The sequence below is a fragment of the Antedon mediterranea genome, chromosome 9, assembly GCF_964355755.1.
Source record: "Antedon mediterranea chromosome 9, ecAntMedi1.1, whole genome shotgun sequence".
Taxonomy (NCBI): Eukaryota; Metazoa; Echinodermata; class Crinoidea; order Comatulida; family Antedonidae; genus Antedon; species Antedon mediterranea.
Window position 1 is genome coordinate 8,510,167 of NC_092678.1, and position 23,017 is coordinate 8,533,183.

A 23,017-nucleotide genomic window follows, 5' to 3' on the forward strand; every position below is an offset into this window, starting at 1 on the left:
AGCTACTCAAACTGGCTGTCTGATACCTGATGTTGGACGTGAGCTACTCAAACTGGCCGTCTGATACCTTATGTTGGACGTGAGTTACTCGCACTTACCGTCTTATACCTAATGATGGACGTGAGCTACTCACACTGACCGTCTGATATGTATGTTGGACGTGAACTACTCAAACTAGCCGTCTGATACCTGATGTTGGATATGAGACTCAAACTGGCCGTCTGATACCTGGTGTTGGACGTGAGCTACTCACACTGGCCGTCTGGTATCTGATGTTAGACGTGAGCTACTCAAACTGGCCGTCTGATACATGATGTTAGACGTGAGCTACTCAAACTGGCCAGTCGACGCTATCGTAACGATTTACTTCAAAAGGCACTCGCTATCGTTATCATTTCAACTTGATCGCTATCTATAGCCTATTTTTGTAAATAATCTTAAAGTAATTTATCTTTATGTATTTTTAATTTAAGAGGGCCCATGAATGTCAACTCGTATTGTCCAGCTGAAAGGGTTACCCTCTATAAATATGGCCATGTTTCCGCAGCCAGCCAATAAAGTGCGCATGATCAGTTATTACCAAAACAACTAGATGTCCAATCATAGCGCAACAATTTGTCCTCCAGGTCAAAGCTTATAAATTATTGCATTTATTTGATATTTATCTGATTTGAATGAGATAAATACAGTATTGGTTAATTTTTCTTGAGTGGAATCGGAATGTTTCCACAGGCAGTTTATCGGTTACTTTTTATTCGTGATTTATTGGTTAATATTTGGCTGTGGAAACACGGCCTAAAGTTGAAAAAAAAAAGATAGTTTGATGTACACAAAATATTTACAGTACAATTATCCATTCATTCAATTTTCTACACTTTATTGTACTGCATCTTATTACAAATTAAAGTCAGAACCTTAAAAATATATATAAATATGGTCATGAAGTTCTTGAAGTACTTTATAAACCAATAAATTTCCTTAATTTGTATGCTAAATTTTTAAAAGCTTGTCATATGTCACAATGCTGACATAGAGGGCAGCGTCATAAAATAGTATGTCTGACAATGACATTGTTGTGCTATAAAACTAATTTAACAAAATTCTAACAAACATTTTGTCGCATAATTTAAAAAACTTCAGATGTGCTAAAACGGTGTATTACATCAGCTGCCAAAAATATAATATATACACTTCAAATACACATGCAACGGAGAATACAGAAATTATTATTTGATGGTCCTCAACTAGAGTACAGTACACAATATGAAACTAAACCCAGTCCAAAGTGGGTGGGGTCATGGTGCAATGGGGTAGTTATCCTAATGTGAATAATAAAACAGACATAAATAAACAGTATTTAATACTGTACAAACAGTTACCTGTGCATGTGTAAGCATGCACCGTTTAATTCAGCACTGTATTTGGTTGATTTAACATTTGTTTTTAAACTGCTGTCCTAAAATGAATAATGTAAAACTATGTGAAATAAAATATTAATAACTACAACTCCCAAATAACTCCCAAATCATACTACAGAAACTTAAAACTTTTATTAATCAAGATTTAGAATTTAAAAAAAAGATGTTTCCTGATTTAGATAATCATATCCAGTAATGCATTCTACTGTAGTTACTACATTTTTCAACTGCAATAATTTTAGCTTGTTTGTCGTAGAAGTTTACAATGTTTTACGACAAATACTTGCTAAATATTAATAAACAGGTTAAAGAAGAATAAACAAAATGTAGGTACTGCAGTAAATTAATGTTGAAATGGTCCCTTACACATTATTATATTAAAATAGTTGTTTCAATCTTAAATTGTAAACATTATTATAATTGTAAAACCACTGCATTTATACGAAATTCTAGGAAAACTACAATTACCCCAAGACAAGCACTGCACCACCATGAATACTCCCCGACAGCACCCACCCACCAACAATCAACTGTAACAACCAGTTGACAAAGGCTTAGTATTCCGTTCTCAATTGTACAGTTTAGTACAAGAATCCATGACAATTGTCAGCACCGCAACGGCATGGAATAGGCTCCAGCTTGGCAATTGAATTTTCGCTAGATAATGTGTTCCTATTCTTGTCAGGTGTGTTCCAATTCTTGTCAGGTGTGTTGCTATTCTTGTCAGGTGTGTTGCTATTCTTTTCAGGTGTGCTCCTATTCTTTTCAGGTGTGCTCCTATTCTTTTCAGGTGTGCTCCTATTCTTTTCAGGTGTGTTGCTATTCTTTTCAGGTGAGTCCCCTTTACTTGTAGCTTGTGGCATACCTGTTGCCCCTACACAAGGTAAAGTAAAGGTAAAGGACAAAATAATTAATATGTTTAAATATTTTTTTCTTTTGTATGATTACAGTATATTATTGGGTAACTTCTCAGTGGTGCCCACCAAACCCGCGTGTACAGGTTCTGCGGACTATGTCCAGGAGGGGGCTGAATACCATTGATTGTATCCCAAAATAATCGTCATACTGTTAAATATAGTCCCTTTGTTTACCGTCTCAATATGAAATCTCCTTAACAAGAAATGCTATTTAGCTAAATTCTGAAAAGATCGTAAAAGATTCAAATAGATGTCTTTGCATGATTAGTTGATGGTTAAAAAAAGCATTTGATTCTTGCTTCTGATTTATCTTGACATGCCTCTCCTTGTTGCCAACATACCACAAGCCTGCGATCTCTGATTTTACTTTTGATAATATAATATAAGTTCACATTAACCATAACAGGAGGATCACTCTTGTAGGCCTTTATTTAAATGGAAAAAGGGTTCTCCGCATGTTGTATTACCAATATTTTAAATTGTACGTTGTGGATGTTTGAGACAACGATTAGACATATTCATTTTGTGGATTTGAATAAAGTGAAATATAATGGATTCACAAGTATAATATAATGTACGAAATGTTGTTGAAGTATTGACTTAGCTCCCCTTTGTTATTTATTAAACTGTTAATCTTTCACAAACGTCGTATAATAATGGCCAGTACACGTCGTTCTCATTACGTTCTCTATCTGTGTTTTATTATATGCCATCTAAGATATAATTTCATCTTAAAAACCAGCACATATCATCCTGAAGCAAATATAAACACTGTTCAATGTATCAACGGACGTAAGTTTATGCAGTTTGACGATTATTTACCTCTAATCATTCACAACTTGCTAGGCCTCACTGTGCATTGCTGTACACACCTGCACACAACAATCAATACCGATGTCCACCTTTGTTATGAACAATGGCTGGGCATTCAGCCTGAAATTGCCGGCCTACTCGATTGTAGACGCTGTAGGAACAATGGTACTACTCATCTCAAATACAGTGGTGCCAGAGTTCCATACTTTTCAGCTAGATCTTGTGTCTCAACTTTTCAACCTACGATTATCAAGTGTGGCGACATCGAAGTCAATCCCGGACCAACGATCGGCCAACATGTTTTGAATTCCACATGCTCTACCACGTCCAGTCATCAAAATCAAAACAATAACAACAACACTCCTAAGCTCTACTATCAGAACATTAGAAGCATAAAAAATAAATTAGATGTATACAACTCTGAATTGCAAGGTCGTCTTTTAAATAATTCATTTGACTTCGTTTGTTTCTCTGAAACATGGCTCAATTCATTTGTTTCCGACTCAGAATTATACTGTCCTGGTTTCACCATACATAGGAAAGACAGAAACGATGGTAGAAGGCGAGGCGGAATTATGTTGCTTACCTCCAACAAGTTTAAATCGAGACGATTGGTCCATCTTGAACATAAAGATGTGGAATTACTATGGACTGAAATCAAAATGAGTAAAAGTAAGGTTGTACTTATCGGAGTCGTCTATAGAGCACCAAACAGCAATCGTGAGAGTATTTTAAAAATCGCCCAATTGGTTGAAGATGCAATGTCTACTTACCCCCGGCATCAACTCATCTTGGTAGGAGATCTTAACCTTCCCAACATTAAGTGGACAACTGATGGTACGGGATCAGCATCCACAAATTCAATTGGTGAACTATTCATTAACAGCTTGTTGAACGGTCTTAATTTGATCCAATGTAATGTTACGGCTGCATGTAACAATAATATTCTTGATTTAATTTTATGCAATTCTAAGGAACTTATTTCTGACATTGTTGTTGGTCAAGATATTTTTTCTTCTGACCATCGCACTCTTATATTGTCTTTAAATTTTTATGTTACCAATATTAGTCATAATAGATTATATAGAAAATCTTATAATTTTAAAGCAATTAATGACAGCGACCTTATTGATCATTTCGACAAAGTTCCTTTTGATATCATTAACACCGAAGACAATGTTGATGATTGTGTTACTGTTTTTTACGATTTAATTGACGCCGCCCTCCGCGATCTTGTCCCCATCAAAACATTCAGACGCCAAATGCCGCCATGGTTTGACCATGAAATTAGAGCTATCTTGAAACGTAAAGAACACCTTTTCAGAATGTGGAAAAAACATAAACTAATACACTTTAAAAATGATTTCATTACGGCCAGAAAAACGTTCAAAAAGCTTGCCAAAAAGAATTACTCACAATATATCCGTTCCCTCTCTGATAGCATAAAATCTAATCCCAAGCGCTTTTGGACATGGATCAAGACGAAAACAAAAACGTCGTCTTATCCGTCTGTTTTGAACTACGGGGACAAGGTCGCGGAGAGTGCGAAAGATAAAGCTATTTTGTTTAATTCATTTTTTCATTCTGTTTTTCAAAAATCTAGTATCACTGACCAACATTATGCTCTCCCTGAATCATCCCTTGATTATTTAAGTATACCTGATATTCAGCCGGATTCTGTTTACAAATTGCTTACGTCTATCAAACCACATAAAGCTTCTGGCTGTGATGAGCTGAGTAACCATGTTTTAAAAGTTTGTGCGAAACCTCTCTCTATTCCTATCTGTTCTATTTTTAACAAATCTCTGACTTTTGGTAAATTCCCATCTTTCTGGAAGCAATCTAATGTTGTTCCTATCTACAAATCTGGTTCCAAGAAATCCGTCACCAATTACAGACCGATTTCAATTTTGCCTACCATCTCAAAACTTTTCGAACGAGTCATGTATAATCACATTTGGTCCCATGTTCATCCTACCATCTCTCTCTATCAGCATGGTTTCGTTCCCAACAGGTCATGTGAAACAAATCTTGCTTGTCTTCTGACAACTGTGTATGATGCCATCAAGGGCAGAGCACAATGTGATGTTATATATACTGACTTCTCAAAAGCTTTTGATTTGGTGCCACACAATCTTCTTATTTTTAAACTTCAACGACTTGGTTTTAATCCTCATCTTTTGTCCTGGTTCAGAAGCTATTTGGATGGTAGACGTCAACGTGTAGTTATCGATGGCGAGGCATCTGAGTGGCTTCCAGTTCATTCCGGTGTTCCTCAGGGGTCAATCCTCGGTCCCCTCCTTTTTAATTTGTATGTGAACGATATTCCATCGCTGTTTCGCTATTCAGATTGTCTTATGTTTGCTGACGATCTAAAAATTATTAAAACTATCAACAGTTATGAAGATGCTGAAATGCTTCAGGGAGACCTTACTAAATTTAGTTCCTGGTCCACTTTGTGGGGCATGATGTTAAACTCTTCCAAGTGCAATATTTTGTCCTTTACTTTAAATAAAAATAAAATTGTTTATGTCTATTCCGTCGACGACAAACCTATTAATAAGGTGCATCAACATCGTGATCTCGGTATTATTTTAGATAGTTCCCTTACTTTTTCTTTTCATGTCGATCATCTTCTAAATAAATGCAATAAGCTGCTTGGGCTGATGTGGCGCAATGGAAAATATCTCGGTCGTTCTTCCAAAGTTTATCTATATATCACCTTAATCCAACCTAATTTAGACTTTTATTCTGTTATTTACAATTCAATCTCCAAAACCCAAGCCTCACGTATTGACCGACTCTATTCTAGATTTTTGCGCTACATCAGCCACAACCACAATCAGAATAATCTTTTTAAATGTAACAATCTTTATAATTGTGATGATAAAAAAATATATCCCATATCTCCCCCTTCATTACGTAGATGTCACAATGATCTTATTTTTCTTTTTAAATGTCTTCATTCTATTTTTGACTGCAACTTTATAGGCAGGGCTCGAAATTCACGCTAGCAAACTAGCATTTTGCTAGTAGATTCTTGATAATTGCTAGTTGAAAATTTCATAACTAGCAAATGTTTGCTAGTGTAATTTTTGAAAAAATAGGTACTTTTTAGCTTAGCCACGCTAGCCGCCAATCGCTATGTCGACAACGGCTAATAGGAACAAATTTGGTGAAAACAATTGTTTCATTTACACGCCGCCAATTTACGTCAAGGAAACGCTAATAGCACCGTGAATCATGTGGTAGCATAGTTGTTAACGATGTGCATTATATTAACAGCAAGCTTTTCCCCAACACAAAAGCATGTGCATTTAGTACGTCGCTAAGGATTACATCTTCAGTCACCTGATTACAGAATACGCGATTATCAATTTAGGGATTTAACGAAATAAATATTTTGCCTACCCAGTGGTCGAAGCGCGTATTTAATAGATTCGCAAATAGTAAACACCCCCCACTTAATGGACTCTTCCAATTTTGGAGAAGAACGTCTCCTCGGCACACCACGAGGTCCTGTTGTTTGTGCGATGGATTTTCTTACGCCTATATTGTTTACCTGTGGAATTAAATTACACACACTTTCGCATCACAACTTTAATTACTGATTTTACATAGCAATGAGCAAAGGATTCATCAAAGAAGAATACGTTGAATAAAAATTCACTTAAGAAATGCCGTAAGCTGTTTTCAAACTATTGATCAGCCCACTATTATTCCAACATCATGCCTCTCGTGCGATAGGGAATTTCCTGGATAGAGACGAGTGGAGCGCGAGAGACGGCGGAGTGAGGCGGGCGTAGCTTGGGACGGATTAGTAGTTAGGGCCTACCAATTTCGCTCGGTGGCAATTAAATTTAATGTTTTAATTACGTCTGGATATATAAACAATATAAAACTCAGTTTTGTCATCGGCAATAATATTTTATACATAGGCCTAGTCAATTTTGTTCCGCTTCAAATTTTAAAAGTTTCGACCTAAAAAAAAGTGGGCCGAAACGTCTCGGGACGAATCGTCCATAGGCCGAAACGCCCTTGATTTGGCTAGCATGAAAGCATGTCTTGATCTTTTTTTAATTTGGCTAAAAAGGGTACTACTACTACTACAGCTTTGCCTAGCAGCTAGGCCTACACCTAAAAGCTAGGTCTAGGTCTACACCTAAATAAATTCAGATTTGTGTAGAATTTAACTATTTTACCGAAAAAAAATTGTGATTGCTAGTTATGCTGCTGATTTTGCTAGTTAATTTGTTTACAACTAGCAAAGTTTGCTAGTCGAAAAAAAAGTAAATTTCGAGCCCTGCTCCTATTTCGGTATTCGTGTTCCCGCCCGTAATTTAAGAAACAATAGTATCCTTTGTGTTCCCTTTTGTAGAGTCAATGTTCTCAAAAGTGGTTACATCAGTAGATTAAGTTTATATTATAATAGTTTAGTCCAGGCCCATCCCCATATTGACATTTTTAATTCCAATCTTTATCTGTTTCGTCGTAATTTAAGTGTTTCTGAGTTGTTGTAATTGTTTTGTATCTGTTAAACCAAGCTGTAAGTGGCGGATTTGTTTCTGCTGTTGTTTCTGGTTTTAAAAAAAAAATAAAAAAAAAAATAAATAAAAAAATAAACTTACCTGTCATTTGATAATCAAAGGTTAGCTCTTCTCCAGCTGAGATATCCCTACAAGCAAATAAAGCTATTCTTGGGAATCGAACATCAAGTGTATCGATCCATACACCATATACCACCAGGTTTGGATCACACTAAACAACAAATTTAATTGATTTAAAATGTTATATAGCTTCTATTTAAAGGATAGATAGAAGCACTGTGGCGTAATGGCTATGTGCGCACTGGCTAAATCCAGAGGAAAAAACAGGCATTATATGTCGAAAAAAGGCTAAAAACACCCAAGACCTCCAGCGTTGGAGGGCCATTTACTGTAGGATCCCTGGACCATGAGCTTCAGACCTCTGCGTTTAGAATTGAAGGGTGTTTGATAGTAGAAGTTTATCTCCAAAGAGAGGAAAGAAAAAGTGCGTACACCACAAGTCTTAATGCAGAAACTTGGAATTAATTATCAGAGGAACAAGGTAACGGAACATACCGAGGTGATAGATATGCAGTAATAGCTTTTAACATAAAATTATTTGTGGAAATATAATAAATTCGGTTTTTTAAGATTTAGCTTTATAACATCAGATGACATCAGGTAGAATTTATTGAATATTTTGAAGTTTCTTAAAATCAGTAAGCTGATCTATAGGGTTAAAAGGAAGAAATAATTGAATTTCGATTTTGAATTGGATTGCATGTGAATGAATGATATTGGCTAAAGGAGAAAAAGGAAAATAAAAGAGTACTACTGAATTTTGCGGAACAACACAATTAAAGTTTGGAAATTTTTAACCTATATTGTCCCCCTAAAAAAATGTAATGTCACAAAATAGTTATACACTTTGACTAAAAATTGGATGAAAAAAAAAATTATTTACCAGAAAAAAATGTAATTTAAAGCAAAAAAATAGTTAAATTGACTGGAAGACAATGGGTTGAATTTAACCATTTATTTTGTTTTTTATAAGTAAAAACAGTTTTTTCTACTTCCAACGGAACTGAATAAAACTGCGAAATGGCCTATTCAAAGTCTTTTTTTGTTATTATTCTTCATTTTTAATGTTTTTAGGGGAAAATATACAGTACTGTATTTTTTATATTACGAAGTATGAGCAAATTTTGGCAACTATTTTATTTCTGTTTTTGTAACTCTATTTTGCCTTGCGTTGCTTTAGGAAACAACAGAGCAAACAAACTATCTATCTCACCCTAAGATTTCATTTGGTTAGCCAAACATTTTGACATGGTCTCTGTCTGCAATATCAAACTAGTTTGATCAAAAATTATGATGTACGTGTTCAAATATGGTAGTAATATGACATCATCATGTCCATATATGCATATACATTTGTTTTCCACATGAAGTTTAATAGTGTAGACAGGGCTTAACTTACTGAATGATTGACAAAATGAGCTACGTTTCCATATTTTCCTGCATCAACCACATAAGGACAGTCGCTTTCATTATAGTCTAAATCAAACAAGTATGTTCGTCCATTACAATCATATTCCTGGCCTCTACGTTCTGCTTCCTCGTTGCCTATTACCTACAAAAAGGTCAAGATTAACATTATTTTTAGATAGATATTACTCATTAATACTAATAATAATACCGTACTTTATGAAATTGGAAACACTCCCAAAATCAGACTTTTCTTGAGGAACAAAAGGTCCCAAATTAATTTTAACCATTAAATACACATTATGAATACCAGATTTTGAAACCAGAAAAACTAGATATATTTTAAGTATTGGGAAAGAATTTGTTTAGTTAAACTTGCACAAGTTCAGACATACAAAAACTACTAGAAACTGTGCAGGAAACCATGCAGCCACAGACAGATTCTCTATTTGGTAATATTTTTTAACTTTAAAAACTTTACGAAATTGCTTCCTTTACTGTTGATGTGTATATGTGTCTGTGATGTATGTGTACGTGCAGTTATGTTTACATTTATATATATAAGTATATATTCTTAAATGGCTTTCCAATATACAAGTTTTCAATTTAATTTTTTCCAATTGTTAGATACTTCCTTGGGGTTTTTTTTCCTCTTCCATTTTTTATATAACTGAATTGAATTAACTGACCATGTCTAGATAGTATGTTACATATAAAAAGGGTGGCTTTTTAAAATTTTAAGTTGCTACATAAAATGTTACCAACTAAGGGCGCGTTTATACAACACGCTATTACACGCATATTCTACACGCCTACGAAAAGTGTGTTGTAAAACAACAAAGAGATTCCGTGTAATGAGATTTTAATTGCAAAAAAGGCTACTTGGCTGAATCCTAAAATTTGGTGGATTCCCGGTCGCCGTTACCGTGTTGGAAGTGTCCTCAGGGTATATTTTGACCTCTCGTTAAAACAGGTCGTAATATCAATCATGTCATGCGACATTGCTAACAAGATTGGGCCCATTTATTGCTGCTTCGCTGCCAGCAATCATCCTCCTACCACGTCTTACGCCTAGCCTAGTGGGGCCAACTCGTAGTGGTAGTAGGCCTCTATCGTTTCCCACTCCAAACAGAATAAAAAAAATAACATCGCAAAAATGGCATCTTCTTCCATAGTGTATAGATGAAACAATGAAACCCTTAAAATAACTTTTATTAATTTAAATGAACCGAGAACAAACTAAACAACAATGCAAACGTGAACGAATACAATATAATGAAAATGGTAAAAACCGCGCGAATACATCGGACAGCGCGAGGAGGCGACGATGATTGTTGACAACTCAGCCAATTCAAGCGCGATCAACGATTTGACCTTTTATCCTAGCATGCACTGCGTGTTGATGAAACTTCCGGTATAACACGGTATCGTGATTTCTAGTATAACAGCAAACGTTAAGGTGGGTTGACCTCGGTCCGAACAACACGCTAAAAATTAAAGCCGTGTTCAAATTTAGGGTGTTGTATAAACACGACCTAAGTGTAAGCTAAAGTTATGGAATTTGTCCAACTGCAATTATTATAAATATTTTAATGAGGAGGTTGAAAATGAAACGCATGTTATTTACAGTACATGCAAAGAAGTAAAAAATTGCTTGTTGCGCTATGCTAAAAACTTGTTTTGCATTTACTCAGGAAGTTACATGGGAGAAAATTGGAATAATAAGTAAAGTCAGTCATAGACTTGGTTAATGTTTACTGCTGAGTTAGAAATTATAATCAATAGTGAGTTTTTAATAAAGCAAATAAAGTGTGGTCAGATATGGACCGTAACAATTTAGCAAGGTATAATGCCATTATTTTCGCATATAATTTTTCTAGCCCAAGCGAAACATACATTGAAGTCTCTTTTCTACATATTGTCAACATTTTCGGGAGTTGAACATTTTGTGGTAAGGTTCCCAATTGCGAAAAATTAAAAGAACCAAAATAATGGCATATACAGTAGTTTAAAATTTGGGTGAAGAATACTTGTTACCAAGTTGTCATCTCTTTTCATTTCACTACTTTATGCTTACCTCACCAACATATTCCATAACAAAACAATTTTTCTTGATGTCTTTTAAACATTTAACACCCCATCCACGGCCATTATCAGTTTTGAAAATTGAGAGTGGAACTTTGCGCCCCTTCTGGACTACTCTGTTTTTACACCTCATACCACATTTACACAGCTTATTACACTCGTAAACGGGTGTGCCTGGTTGTACCTTGATTTTGCCTTTTAACGTATAAGCCATAGCAGTACCGCTGTTATGTGTACAACAACCGTCATCGGCTGAATAGCAATTATCACATTCGCAACCAACTATTGGGTCGTTTGGTATAAACACACCTGGCCCGGCTTTATAATCTGTAATGTATGTGAAGTTTTTTGGAGGGCCTTCCAAGTCCACTTTATTTTCCACGGTAATTGGCGCAACGTTGCCGATTATCTCATTTAAATCATTTTGCCATTTCAATAAATGCCTTTTCACCCTCTTTGCTTGGCAAGTAAGGTCTATTGGAACGATTGGGCCTTCAACTTTCATCTTCTTTGATAGTGTTTGATTTATTTCTTGTCGTCTTCTTTTTTTGGAACGTCTGCTTTGGTAGCGTTTTATTATTGCCGGACAGTTAAGATTCTGTCTAGGTTCCCACGTGTTTTCTGATGAACTGTACCCGACCCATTTTACCATGTACCATTCAGCTCCCTAAAGAACAAAACAGAATGCAATCTTGCAAAATTAAGAATAGAAATTACATCTATAATGAAATGTCTATTTACAACTTGCAAGCTTATAAATTGATTTTTTATTTGACATAAAGTAAACAAAAAATAGAAGATTTCTTTACTTGCACATCTATAAATTACTTGTCTTGTTTAGTATATATTTATTCCTTCACTTGCACTGATGAAGGGCTAGTGTTGCCCGAAAGCTCTGCTAACTTTTATGGCTGTTTTACTTCTCGTTTTGATTTAGCTTTTCGCTTTTATTTTGTATCTCCTTTGAGATCCAGCATTGTCATTTTTTCAGTACCGTACTGACGCGGGTATAAGCCCACCCCCCTCGAACATGAAATCACGTCAAGTTTGGGGGGTGGGCTTATACCCGAGGATCCAAAAATGCAGATCGTCAAAAACAGCACATTACACTGTATTCCACCATGCGAGCGAGCGCCCTCACGTGTACGACGTTGCCTCTCACACACGAGGTGTAGAGTGTCGGAAAATTAAGTTTAAAGTTCGTGTAATTTATCGTAGAATATCTTATTTTAAACATCAATTTAACAAGAATTTATCAAGCAGAAAAGCAAGTATACAATGTTCGTTAAATAGAAATGTACCAAAGAAATTTAATAAGCTTGTTTATGGCAGCCGATACCAAATAGTGGTTTTCCCGTTTTGGCGACTTGTAGCGTCGTGTGTGAAGCGATCTTCGACGGCGATGGAGTGTAAACAAAACAGGACCGCTAGGCCTCATATGGCCTAGCGTATATTAGCCTAGCTTGGTTATGATCTAAGGTAGGTGTATTCGGTGTATGGACGTCGCCAAATACAAAATAATGTATTACGACACGCACTGTAGATCTTCGAATTAATGGGTGGGCTTATACCCGAGTGCCTCATTTTTCATGAAAATTAGTCAAAAGTCGGGGGTGGGCTTATACCCGAGTATGGGCTTATACCCGCGTCAGTACGGTAATTTGCCTTTGGATATATTATATGTATATGGCTACACATGTATTAGATTACAAAATCTATTTCACAGCAGATTTTTAAAAGGAAGATAAATGTTGACATGGTTTTGGTCATTTCTGGTGTATTACTACTAATTAAACCTGGGCTTTCTTAACAAATAGAAACCTCTGCACAGCATATTTTATTTAGGTTAGTGTCACTCAGTGGTGCGACTTCAGTGGTGTCACTATGTGGTGACACATCAGTGGTGTCACTTTGTGGTATCATTTTGTGGTGCCAATTCAGTGGTGTCACTTTGTGTTGACACTCCAGTGGTGTCATTCCACTGTTGTCACTTTAGTGGTGTCACTTTAGTGGTGTCATTTCAGTGTTGCCACTTCAGTGGTGTCACTTGATTATTGGTTGTGGCGCTATGTGTGTCACTTTGTGGTGGCACCCTGTGGTGTCACTTTGTAGAAATGTCGTTTCATGGTGTAATTACAAGTACTTACATCAGAATCTTTGCAACAATCCACAATATCTTCTACTTCATAACTATCGTCATCTTCAGATTCAGCCGGCATGGTACCTGAAATTAACAAAGCCAATTTTGTAATGCTGTATAGATGTGTATTGAGAGGTTTATTATTTTTCGCGCCCTGCCTTTAGGCAGTTATATTCAAGAGGACAGAAGCATTAGGAAACTGTATCACGCAAAAGCTTATAGTTTTTAGGAAGGCTGAAAAAATGAGAATTTGTAAAACATACACAAACCCCAAAGCATGTCTGGGAGAAGAGAGTCTATGAGATGTATGCAGTTAATATTATGTAAGGCCTGTTCAATGAACAACGTTTTGGCTGTTAACACATAGGCTGGGCATTTTATACCATCAATTTATCATTGAATAATGATCAAAACAATCCTTTGATTGACTCCCGAGGATGATCAAAGCATATTGATCGAAACGTCAAGAAACTCAACAGTTCTTTTCAGAACTAATGTACGTGGTGTACTGCAAACCTTATATCAACATTTGATTTCGCCATGCAAACCCTCAAACAATATATAAAACAATCCTTCCTCTTTGGTAAATATTTTTGGAAAATAGATGAAGAATTGTTTGTTGATGGCTGGGAAATTTTGTTTTCTGGAAGGTTGGGTTATGTCGGTCACTACAGTACAACCTTAGAGACCAACACCTCTACACTGGATTATATACAGTACTTACTATAGGATTATATTTTTGTTCTGAACAGTTAAGGTCACAGGCTACTGTATAATTATTTCAGACTATATTTATGTCACACAACATGACTACTTGTTATATAAAAATAATCGATAATAAATAGGCCTAAATTATTATTTCTTAAATTATTAAATAAAAAGAATTTTTAATTAAAAACAAGTACTATTTAATGAAGAAACAACAATAATTTAAAACGTCAAATCTTCAGGACCTCAGTCCAACCATGGTTGGGGGAAAGACAATGAATAATAGAGCTGCTGCTAGGGCCCTGAAATTGCACTATAGTTGTATACTTTGAAAATAAAACAATAAAGTATAATCTTCTCCAGGACCTCAGCCTCACCTCGGTTGAGATGAGACAAAGGTAATAAAATTGTGAAAACATGTGTTGTAAGCAAAAAAAAAAATCAAACTGCATTTCTTTCTACTACTATTCTAGTTGACGTCAGTTTAGTTCAGTATAGACATTTAAAAAATGAATTGATCAATTAAACATTTTGAAAAGCAGAAAAATCTTGGTGGACCAGGGATTCTCCTGCTTTTTTATGTTGTGTCCGGGTCTCCTGCTCAACCCTGAATTGTCAGGCTTTTCCAAATATTTTGTGTAATCTGAAATAAATAAACCTTGTATAGTATCTTCAATTACCTATGGGCACACAATATAAATGCAATTAATTCCCAGGTTTCTGATGATCCTAAGAGGAAAACTGCAGAAAATGAATAATGTGTTATTACAGAGAAAAGAAAATGTGACATTTCTAGGTGTAATTACCTAGAATTAAACGTTTATGATATTTACAAAGTAAACGTCATAGGATTTTTACAAAGTAAACGTCATAGGATTTATGGCAAACGTAACATTTAATGAATTACCCCATCATATTTTCAATTACTGTGACAGTATTAGGCCTACTCATAACCTCAGAACAGAAACTGAATTCGAAATTCCCTTCACAAGACTAACTTGCAGTCAACAGTTTATACACATATGGACCACAATTGTGGAAAGAATTCACTTGTAATGGTGGTAATAAAACGGTTATTTTAAAGAAACAAAATAAATGTATAAATAAACAGGTCAAAAAATACTTTTTATCACTATAATGCTGATTAACAACACCATTGTTTATGGGAAATATAAGTTCTATTTACTTATATTGTTCTTATGTATCGGGTCCTACAAAAAAACTAAGCTACAGGTTTTTAATGCAGGATCCTTGTTGTATTGCAATTATGATGTAATTGCTGACTTTAAAATAAATGTTGAATAAATTGAAAAAAATTGAAATATGGACGAATTAACTAGATGCAACACAATTTCCAACATTGAATTATACTGTAATTCCTTTACTTCTAATTTGGCTATCAGTATCAACATATCGGATTATAATAATACTACTGTATGTTGTATAATAAAATAATATTTGAGATTGAGTGCATGTTTTTAATGCTTTATGTAACGTCCACCAACCACATGAACTTGCTCTATTACTAGTACAGCATCGACGTTGTTGCCCGTTATTAAACTTCTGGATTCAACATTGCTAGGTCTAGCCCCGGGGCCAAGTCACAGTATCAGCGCACACAACCATGCAGCCTGGCGCCTCCGATAGTCCTTCTCTACAGACGCGATATGAAAAAAAAATCCTAAGTCCTTATACGATGACGTCACACACGTACCCATTGGCTGATTATGACGTAATGCAATTTTACCGTACCTTAGCAAACGGAAGCATGGCATTTATCGTTTGCTTTAACTGCTAGCATGCTACACGGGAGTGTTATTTCCAAAAATATTAGAAACTATAGAAGGTAGGGTTATAAAATCCAATTTAAACATGTATTTACTTTTTAAATAGAAATGTTTTCATCTGGCGTAATAGAGGTTAAAATAATATATCATTACTAATATTATTATTCATATTAATAAATAGGGCCTATCTAAGAAAATTTTCTCGGTTACTAATCAATACATTCACTAAACAAAAACAAATTATTTTCTATTTTTTAATACAGCGAGATAACAATATTTGCTATCATGATGACGATTTTAGATATGTGTTTTACATATTGAAATTAAAATATGGTTTATGATTTTTAAAACCGTGAATTGTTTTTTAAAAAATAAAATGTTATACGGACTCATATCGTCACCGTTTTGATATGTACAGCAGGTTCTTTATAAAACCACACTGCAGTTTAAAAATAAAAACATATAATAAAACATACATTGATTTCTGGCAAATTTCTGATTCTAAAAAGGCCACAGTTCGATCGAAGTATTCGCGGAAAAGGAGCTGTTTTGAAAGGCATTTTTTATTGTGATAAATGTAATTTAATGGTGGCTAAATCATGGGAACATGTTACATAATGGCCCAAAATTGTATGATCTGAGTATGAGAAAAAAATTAGGTGAGAAATCGAAGATTTAACAGTGTGGTGCGAAACTGCAGCAGCGCCCTCAAATACTTAATAATAATACTAGGCCCAGCCAGGCTATATGCCCTAATAATATATTAATTAATAATAATAATAATAAAGTCTAAATTTTGAACATTCAGGGGTTAAAATGTCTGGCCTAGGCTAGGCTTATTAAATAGCCGTATTAAATATTGGTGTAGCACAGGCCCGATTGAATGAGCAATTCAGTAAGTCAAATATCCATTATCAGCTTGTGCCCAGCGTAGCCCAAGTACCATACCAGCATATAGGGAGGGATCAAGGGAGGCCGGTCCGTGGCATCATCGTACAGTGTTTAAGAATCACGTGTCGGCCGCAGCCTAGACATTTGCCTAACACAGGTTAGTTGTTCAAACGTGTACAATTTATATTTGTATACATTACACTTAAATTATTCACAAAATAAACACAAACAATTTAAATGTCTACTCCTAGGTCCTACATCTCCTACTACGTACCAGCGGCAGTACCGCCATTCAATCCCTTCCCGCTAGTCGCCATTTTTTGTTTTGAATGTTCTTCTACTTATTCTGGTTTCTCATTGGTCAAAACAAACCGGATTATTTTACCACCAACGCACACTCTCTCTCTCTCTCCATATTATAATATCAAAGATAGTCTACTAACTACACACTATCTTTGATATTATTAGGTTTATTTTTAGAACGCATTGACAATATATATATACATATATATATTTCACGCTGCTGCTTTAGCCAGCTACGACCCAAGAGGACTACTGATTCAGAAGCTAAAGCAAGCAGCAGTTATAGTTCTAGAGGCCGACGTTTTTGATAATTTGTAAACTTGGACGGTTCATGCTAAAATTACAACCCCAAAGCACGTCTGGGAGAAGAGAGTCTAGTTAAACATTTGCTGATGATAATACAGTATTATAGATGCATGTAGACAGTAATCTGTAAAATCTTGTTCAATAAATAATTACTTTGTTCTTGCTGCTGTCAGCATAGGCCAGTATTATAATAATTCACTGTCAAATAATCAAAACAATATTTCTGGTATTTACAATGAGTCCCATTTGACTGTCAATCTAGACCGATATTATAATAGGCCTACTGTAATTTGTAAATTTTGAAAATTTTAAGCGCGCGTACGCATGCGTTACATGCGCTACGCACGTAATTGTATTGCCATATATGATGATTTATGCCCTGAAATTTATGAGTACCAAATTTTATTTAATTGTGATTCATGGTTGTGAAGATGATTACAAACGTGATTTCGTTAAATCGTGCATGGACCGCGTAATTTTTTTATTGAGCACCGTGAAAACATTATAACCACATCGATTCCTGGCCATAAGGAATATACTGTAAAAAATTGACTTAGCTAGATCAAACTGATATCAAGATAAGGTCATATACAAGTTAGTGTTTACCGACCGACCAACCGACCGACAGTGAGCTGTCGAGTCTGTAGAATAAAAATATTAAATAATAAAGATAAAGGTGACTCTTGTTAATTGTATTCCTACTTCACATTTAAAGTATTCTCCAATTTTGTTGCCAACCTTTACATGCCCTTTTAGTTTACTATACATTGTTTTTATAACTTTGATTATTTTACCTTTTATACCAGATTTTCTAAGTTTACTTATAAGAAAATCGTGTCTAATAGAATCGAAAGCGCGCCTTAAATCTATAAACGCCATGTACACAGTTCCTCGTTTTTTTGGAGAGATATTTGTTAAAAATTGTGTCTAAAATAAATATGTTATCAATCGTACGACAATCTTTTCTAAACCCTCCCTGTTCTTGATGTAATAGGCCTATTTCATTTTCTTCTGCTCATTTGCTTAATCTATTGCTTATAATGTATAAAAATACCTTGCCTAAAGTGGATATTAATAAGCACATCATCTTTTACAGATTCAGTATTTTTTATTTTCAATTTCAATTGCACAATTATGACATATCAAAGTATGAATTATTGTTGTATTTTACTTCAAATACAACTTATGTAACAAAAAAATATTATTTATTCACGTATAAAAAAAAGAAAAGAACTTACGTTAAATTACAACCCAAAAACCATTGTCTGACAGACAATTTAAGTATTTTTTGCTTTAAATTACATTTTTTCAGGTAAATAATTATTTGGTTGATGTGAATAACTATTATGTGACAATGAAATGACACATTCAAAAACAAATTTGAAATAAAAAATATTTTTCAGGGGGACAATATACTGTATCTTTAAAACTGTAAACTTCCAAATAAATAAAGAGAAAGATCACTGGTACCGATTCGACCAAATTGACCAGTCACATGGCGAAAACTGAAGTTACCTCCAAAAAACCTTCGACACCGTGGACCACAATGTTTTATATTGGAAGATAGGTCCATGGGAATAATCTACTCATGACCTCCTATATATAGTTTGCAACACACAATTACTATTAGTTAACAACAAAAATTCTGATCTACCTTAGCTAAAATATATGAGCAGATAACTCTGGTTGATAATAAATTATTAATTAACTCATATAAACCGAGGCTAGGCCTATCCGATTTTGAACAAATCACAAATTAAAACAATCCAATAACTTCTCGACTTATTGTAACTTTAATTATACAATCAACATGTATAAATTACATAGGTTTGTCACTCTTGATCAGTCATAAATAGTAAAAATGGTGTTAATACAGTCAAACATGTGCAAGACCAAGTTTGTGTAGGCATTACGGTATTCTGCAAGTTAATGTAAATTACAAAGTCTTGCAAAATGATTAGGTTCGGTAGGCCCTATGCTTACAATTCATGAATGACCTCTTCATGTGGACAACAGTTAGAGCTATCTAGAAAATAGAGCTGTTCAAATTAGATTAAATACAGTTCTTTTGTACAACTCTAAACCACGTTTGTACTGTAAATGTTAACTTTAAGAAAGTTGGTGATCAACATAAGTGTGGTGTAAGTTTCATTTCACATAAGAGAATGGGAAACTATTAAGTTTTATTTAAAACAGCTGGAAAGCACCATTTTCTACACACCACGAACTCTTATGGAAAATTCCAGGTTATTTAAAACTACTTTTATAGAGCCTAATGGAAATAAAGCTGTTTAATTTTGTTTTGTGGGCTATCCTGCTTCTTTTAAAACTTTTATTTGAATATTAGGGCTAAGTCTTCTGATATCATGTCTTCTTTTAATGGAATGTTTATAGGTCCTACGTTTATATCCATTTTTAGTATATTGCTTGTAAATCTTGTTCTCCTTACATTCATCATATTCAAGGAACTATAACGCAAGAACAACTTTTCTCTTCAACTTGATGCTTTATTAGGAAGTTGTTTAGTTTTATCCGCCTAAAACCAATTTATAAGGAAATAAGAGGAAGATTTGTTTTTCTTTTAAATTTTAGATTTGTTCCTCTCTACAAAAAAACAATAAATATTCATAACAAAAACAAAATATTAATATCCTAGACAGATTAGGTATTCTAAATCTTGATATATTATACGTAAAAAAAACATTATTTATCTGCACGACGACATTACACAGGTAAGTCTAATCTATAATCTAGTCTATTTCATTAACAATTGAACAGCTTGGCATTTCATGCCATAGCGATATTTTTCTTTAAAAAAATTGTAGACTTGCAACAATTTCCACTTCTACTATTAAATATCATTTCTTTATAATAGTGATAATAATTATAATAATATTTAAAAGCAGATCAGGATCTTGGATATATTGATTTAAAGTTCAGTTTGAGAATTGCCTCATTTCACCATGTCTGAAAATCTAACCATAATATTGGTTCACCTAATATCACAATCAAATAAGAGATGTCTTATTGTTTCACTGTATGACATTACACAGTCAATATTTGACCAATCTCATGCTCGAGTTGGTCATAAGGCATTCATGTTGATTTTGTATTAAAATTGAAATGAATGTGTTTTGATATCCTGACAGAATTTGAAAGGTAGATGGTAAATAGAATTCATTATCTATATTTTACTATTCAATTGACATAACGGGGATTCTTTAATCTTTATTATTTATATCTAATATTTGAGCCTTTGTTGACGTCTTTTTATAATCCCTTTCACCAGCTGTTATTTAAAAACCTTTCTTTTTACAATAATTTCTGTTAAAGATGTATTGTCCCCCTGAAAAAATAATTCTTAAAACATTTTTTTTTAATATTCCATTTTAATGTAAATAATAGGTATCCACTTTGACCAAAAATTGGATCGAAAAAAATATATATATTTACCTGAAAAATGTCATTTAAAGCAAAAAATGGTCAAATTGGCTGCCCCAGCCAATGCCTTTTTGGTTGAATTGAACCATTTGTTTTGTCATTTTATACGTGAAAAGTTTTTTTTTCTATGGAAGTGATTAAATTTATTAAAACTACAAAAATAACATATTCAAAGTCTGATTTAATTGATGTTCATTTTTCATATTTTTCGGGGACGATACATCTTTAAACTCTCACTGTAGTGTCACTCTCCAGAGTAATGAAATTGCAGAAATCACACTTCTCTACCTTTTGGGTTTGGGTTCTTATCATGATAGATCATCATGTAGATTATTCTTGTCTTGTCCTGTCTTTGCTTCTTGAGACTGCCGTTGTCTTTTGTCTAAATCCTCCATATTATTATGCGGAATTATTAGATAAGAAATATGTTGCTGCCGTGGTGTATTCACACACGCATATAATAATTATATAAGTAGTATTATTTGTCACGTACATGTATTGCTTTATCGCTACAGTATCACGAAAAAATATGTGTATTATTACAATTTATAGTCATGATAAATTTAACTGGAACTAAAGCTAGCACTACAATCCGCGAAGTTCTTTTTTTCAGTCTCTACGAGTCTTTATGATTGGTGAGTGATTTCGAAGAGGAAAGTTAAAGTAATATTACAATTTATTCATTTTCGAGAAAAATTGTGTAATACACAGTTTAGTCACGGATCCAACTACGTATTTTATCCAGTTATAAAATATCGTTACCGGTATTATATATTTTTCTTTTGTGTAACCACTCTCTCCCCATCCACTCTTAATCTTTCATCGACCATGAAAAAACCGTTTGACCAAACTGTTTGAGAAAACCACTCAAATAGGCCTCTTATGTCATCATAATTATTATCATACGAATTCAACCATTTCTAATAGCCTTTATACATCTGCATCGAAATCTTACGGAGAACATCCAATGAGGCCTGTTTTTTAAAATTCCAAATCGTTACTGCGCATGTGTGCTGTCTGATATTCAACTGACTATCACAATCAAAGTACGCTAAGCGAAAATAATTCAACAAAGCAAAACCAATTTGTTGGTTTAGCTGATTTATTATGTATACAAAGAAATTTATTTGCATAAAACAGGTGGTTTGTAGAAAGACCCTATGCCTGCAAGATTTGAAATATTTAGCTAAAATGATTCAGTCGCAGTGGAACCCAGCAAGAAGTTTTAATTTAAATTATTAAAAACAAATTTCAGAAAAACATATACATGTACATTTAATGTCAATTCTGTCTGAAACAGCGATTGGGTAACAGCAATATATATTAAATTAAAATATGTAAATTAGCCATTGAAAAATGCAGACATAGGGACTTTTTTGTAGTAAACAAGTTAAGTTATTAAATTGTTGCTACTGTTCAGGTGTTGCTGCTGTATTGTTGACATCCTCACTAACACTTTTACTTGATTCACCAACAAAAGCGCTAGATTCTCCGGTTTCTATGGTAACGCCAGATGATTTTCCAGATACAACTTCTGTACATGTGATGTGAATTGATCCTTCCCTGAAATCAGTAATAAATATTTGCTAATTGTAATTCTATTTTATTTTATAATTTGAATGAATCAAAACTATTAGGCCGAATTTTAACCTTAATAGGGTACTGTACTAATGTAATAGTTCCCTTTCGCACCTGCATTGTATTGTGACTCCAAATTTGTTACCTAACTTTATCGTGAATTAGGGCTCATAAGTACTTTTATGAAAGAGAATCACATAAAAGGTAACAAATAAATCCTTTAAATTGGACGATTTTGCAGACGTGTTTCACGCTCACTGTTCGTGAATTTTTGCATACTCCATGTTCAATATTTTCGTTTCTATGGAACGTCAAAAGAGCAACAATAATAGAGGCAGCCGCGTAACCAAGGGGGTCTTGTCAGGGGGGGGGGACAAAGAGGGGCTGATCCTTCCAGACACCAAGTACTTGAGCCATAAAATTCATGATAAATGGCGCCTCCAACTAGTAGTAGTTGGCCTGGAAATAACACTCCCATTTATTGCACAGCAATCAGCAAAATGATCGTACATTTTCCACCGTTAAAAACACAGGTGACATAACATTTGAACATGTGAAAACTCAATCTAACATTGGATCCGCACCTGGCAAAGGTAGTAATTTTTCCGGTTAGAAG

At 34.3% G+C, this 23,017-nt stretch overlaps 2 protein-coding genes across 3 annotated transcripts in view; both read right to left on the bottom strand.

Annotated features, from left to right (window-relative positions):
* Positions 1–876: 876 nt before the first annotated feature.
* Positions 877–17,087, bottom strand: LOC140058543 (histone-lysine N-methyltransferase SUV39H2-like). Its single transcript, XM_072104203.1, has 6 exons — positions 17,048–17,087; positions 13,395–13,471; positions 11,240–11,914; positions 9,155–9,307; positions 7,777–7,906; positions 877–2,292 (listed from the first exon to the last, which is right to left on the bottom strand). Exons 2-6 carry the CDS (start codon positions 13,464–13,466, stop codon positions 2,000–2,002), a joined length of 1,323 nt encoding a protein of 440 aa, XP_071960304.1. The 5' UTR covers positions 13,467–13,471; positions 17,048–17,087; the 3' UTR covers positions 877–1,999.
* A 4,668-nt stretch (positions 17,088–21,755) lies between these two features.
* LOC140059520 (heat shock 70 kDa protein 14-like) overlaps positions 21,756–23,017 on the bottom strand; it is a 51,652-nt gene continuing 50,390 nt past the window's right edge. The window contains exon 14 of one of the 2 annotated variants that reach the window (XM_072105455.1): positions 21,756–22,386. In XM_072105455.1, coding sequence (XP_071961556.1) covers positions 22,233–22,386 — 154 coding nt within the window. In that variant the 3' untranslated portion in view covers positions 21,756–22,232. The remainder of the gene's footprint in view (positions 22,387–23,017) is intronic. The other variant, XM_072105456.1, reaches the window with a different exon arrangement.

Coding starts and splice junctions, on each gene's coding strand:
- LOC140058543 (XM_072104203.1), bottom strand. CDS start 13,466: ATGCCGGCTGAATCTGAAGATGACGATAGTTATGAAGTAGAAGATATT. Junction 9,308..11,239: donor TTATGGAATATGTTGGTGAG/GTAAGCATAAAG, acceptor ACCTTTTTGTAG/GTAATAGGCAACGAGGAAGC. Junction 2,293..7,776: donor CTTTGATTATCAAATGACAG/GTAAGTTTATTT, acceptor TACCTTGTGTAG/GGGCAACAGGTATGCCACAA.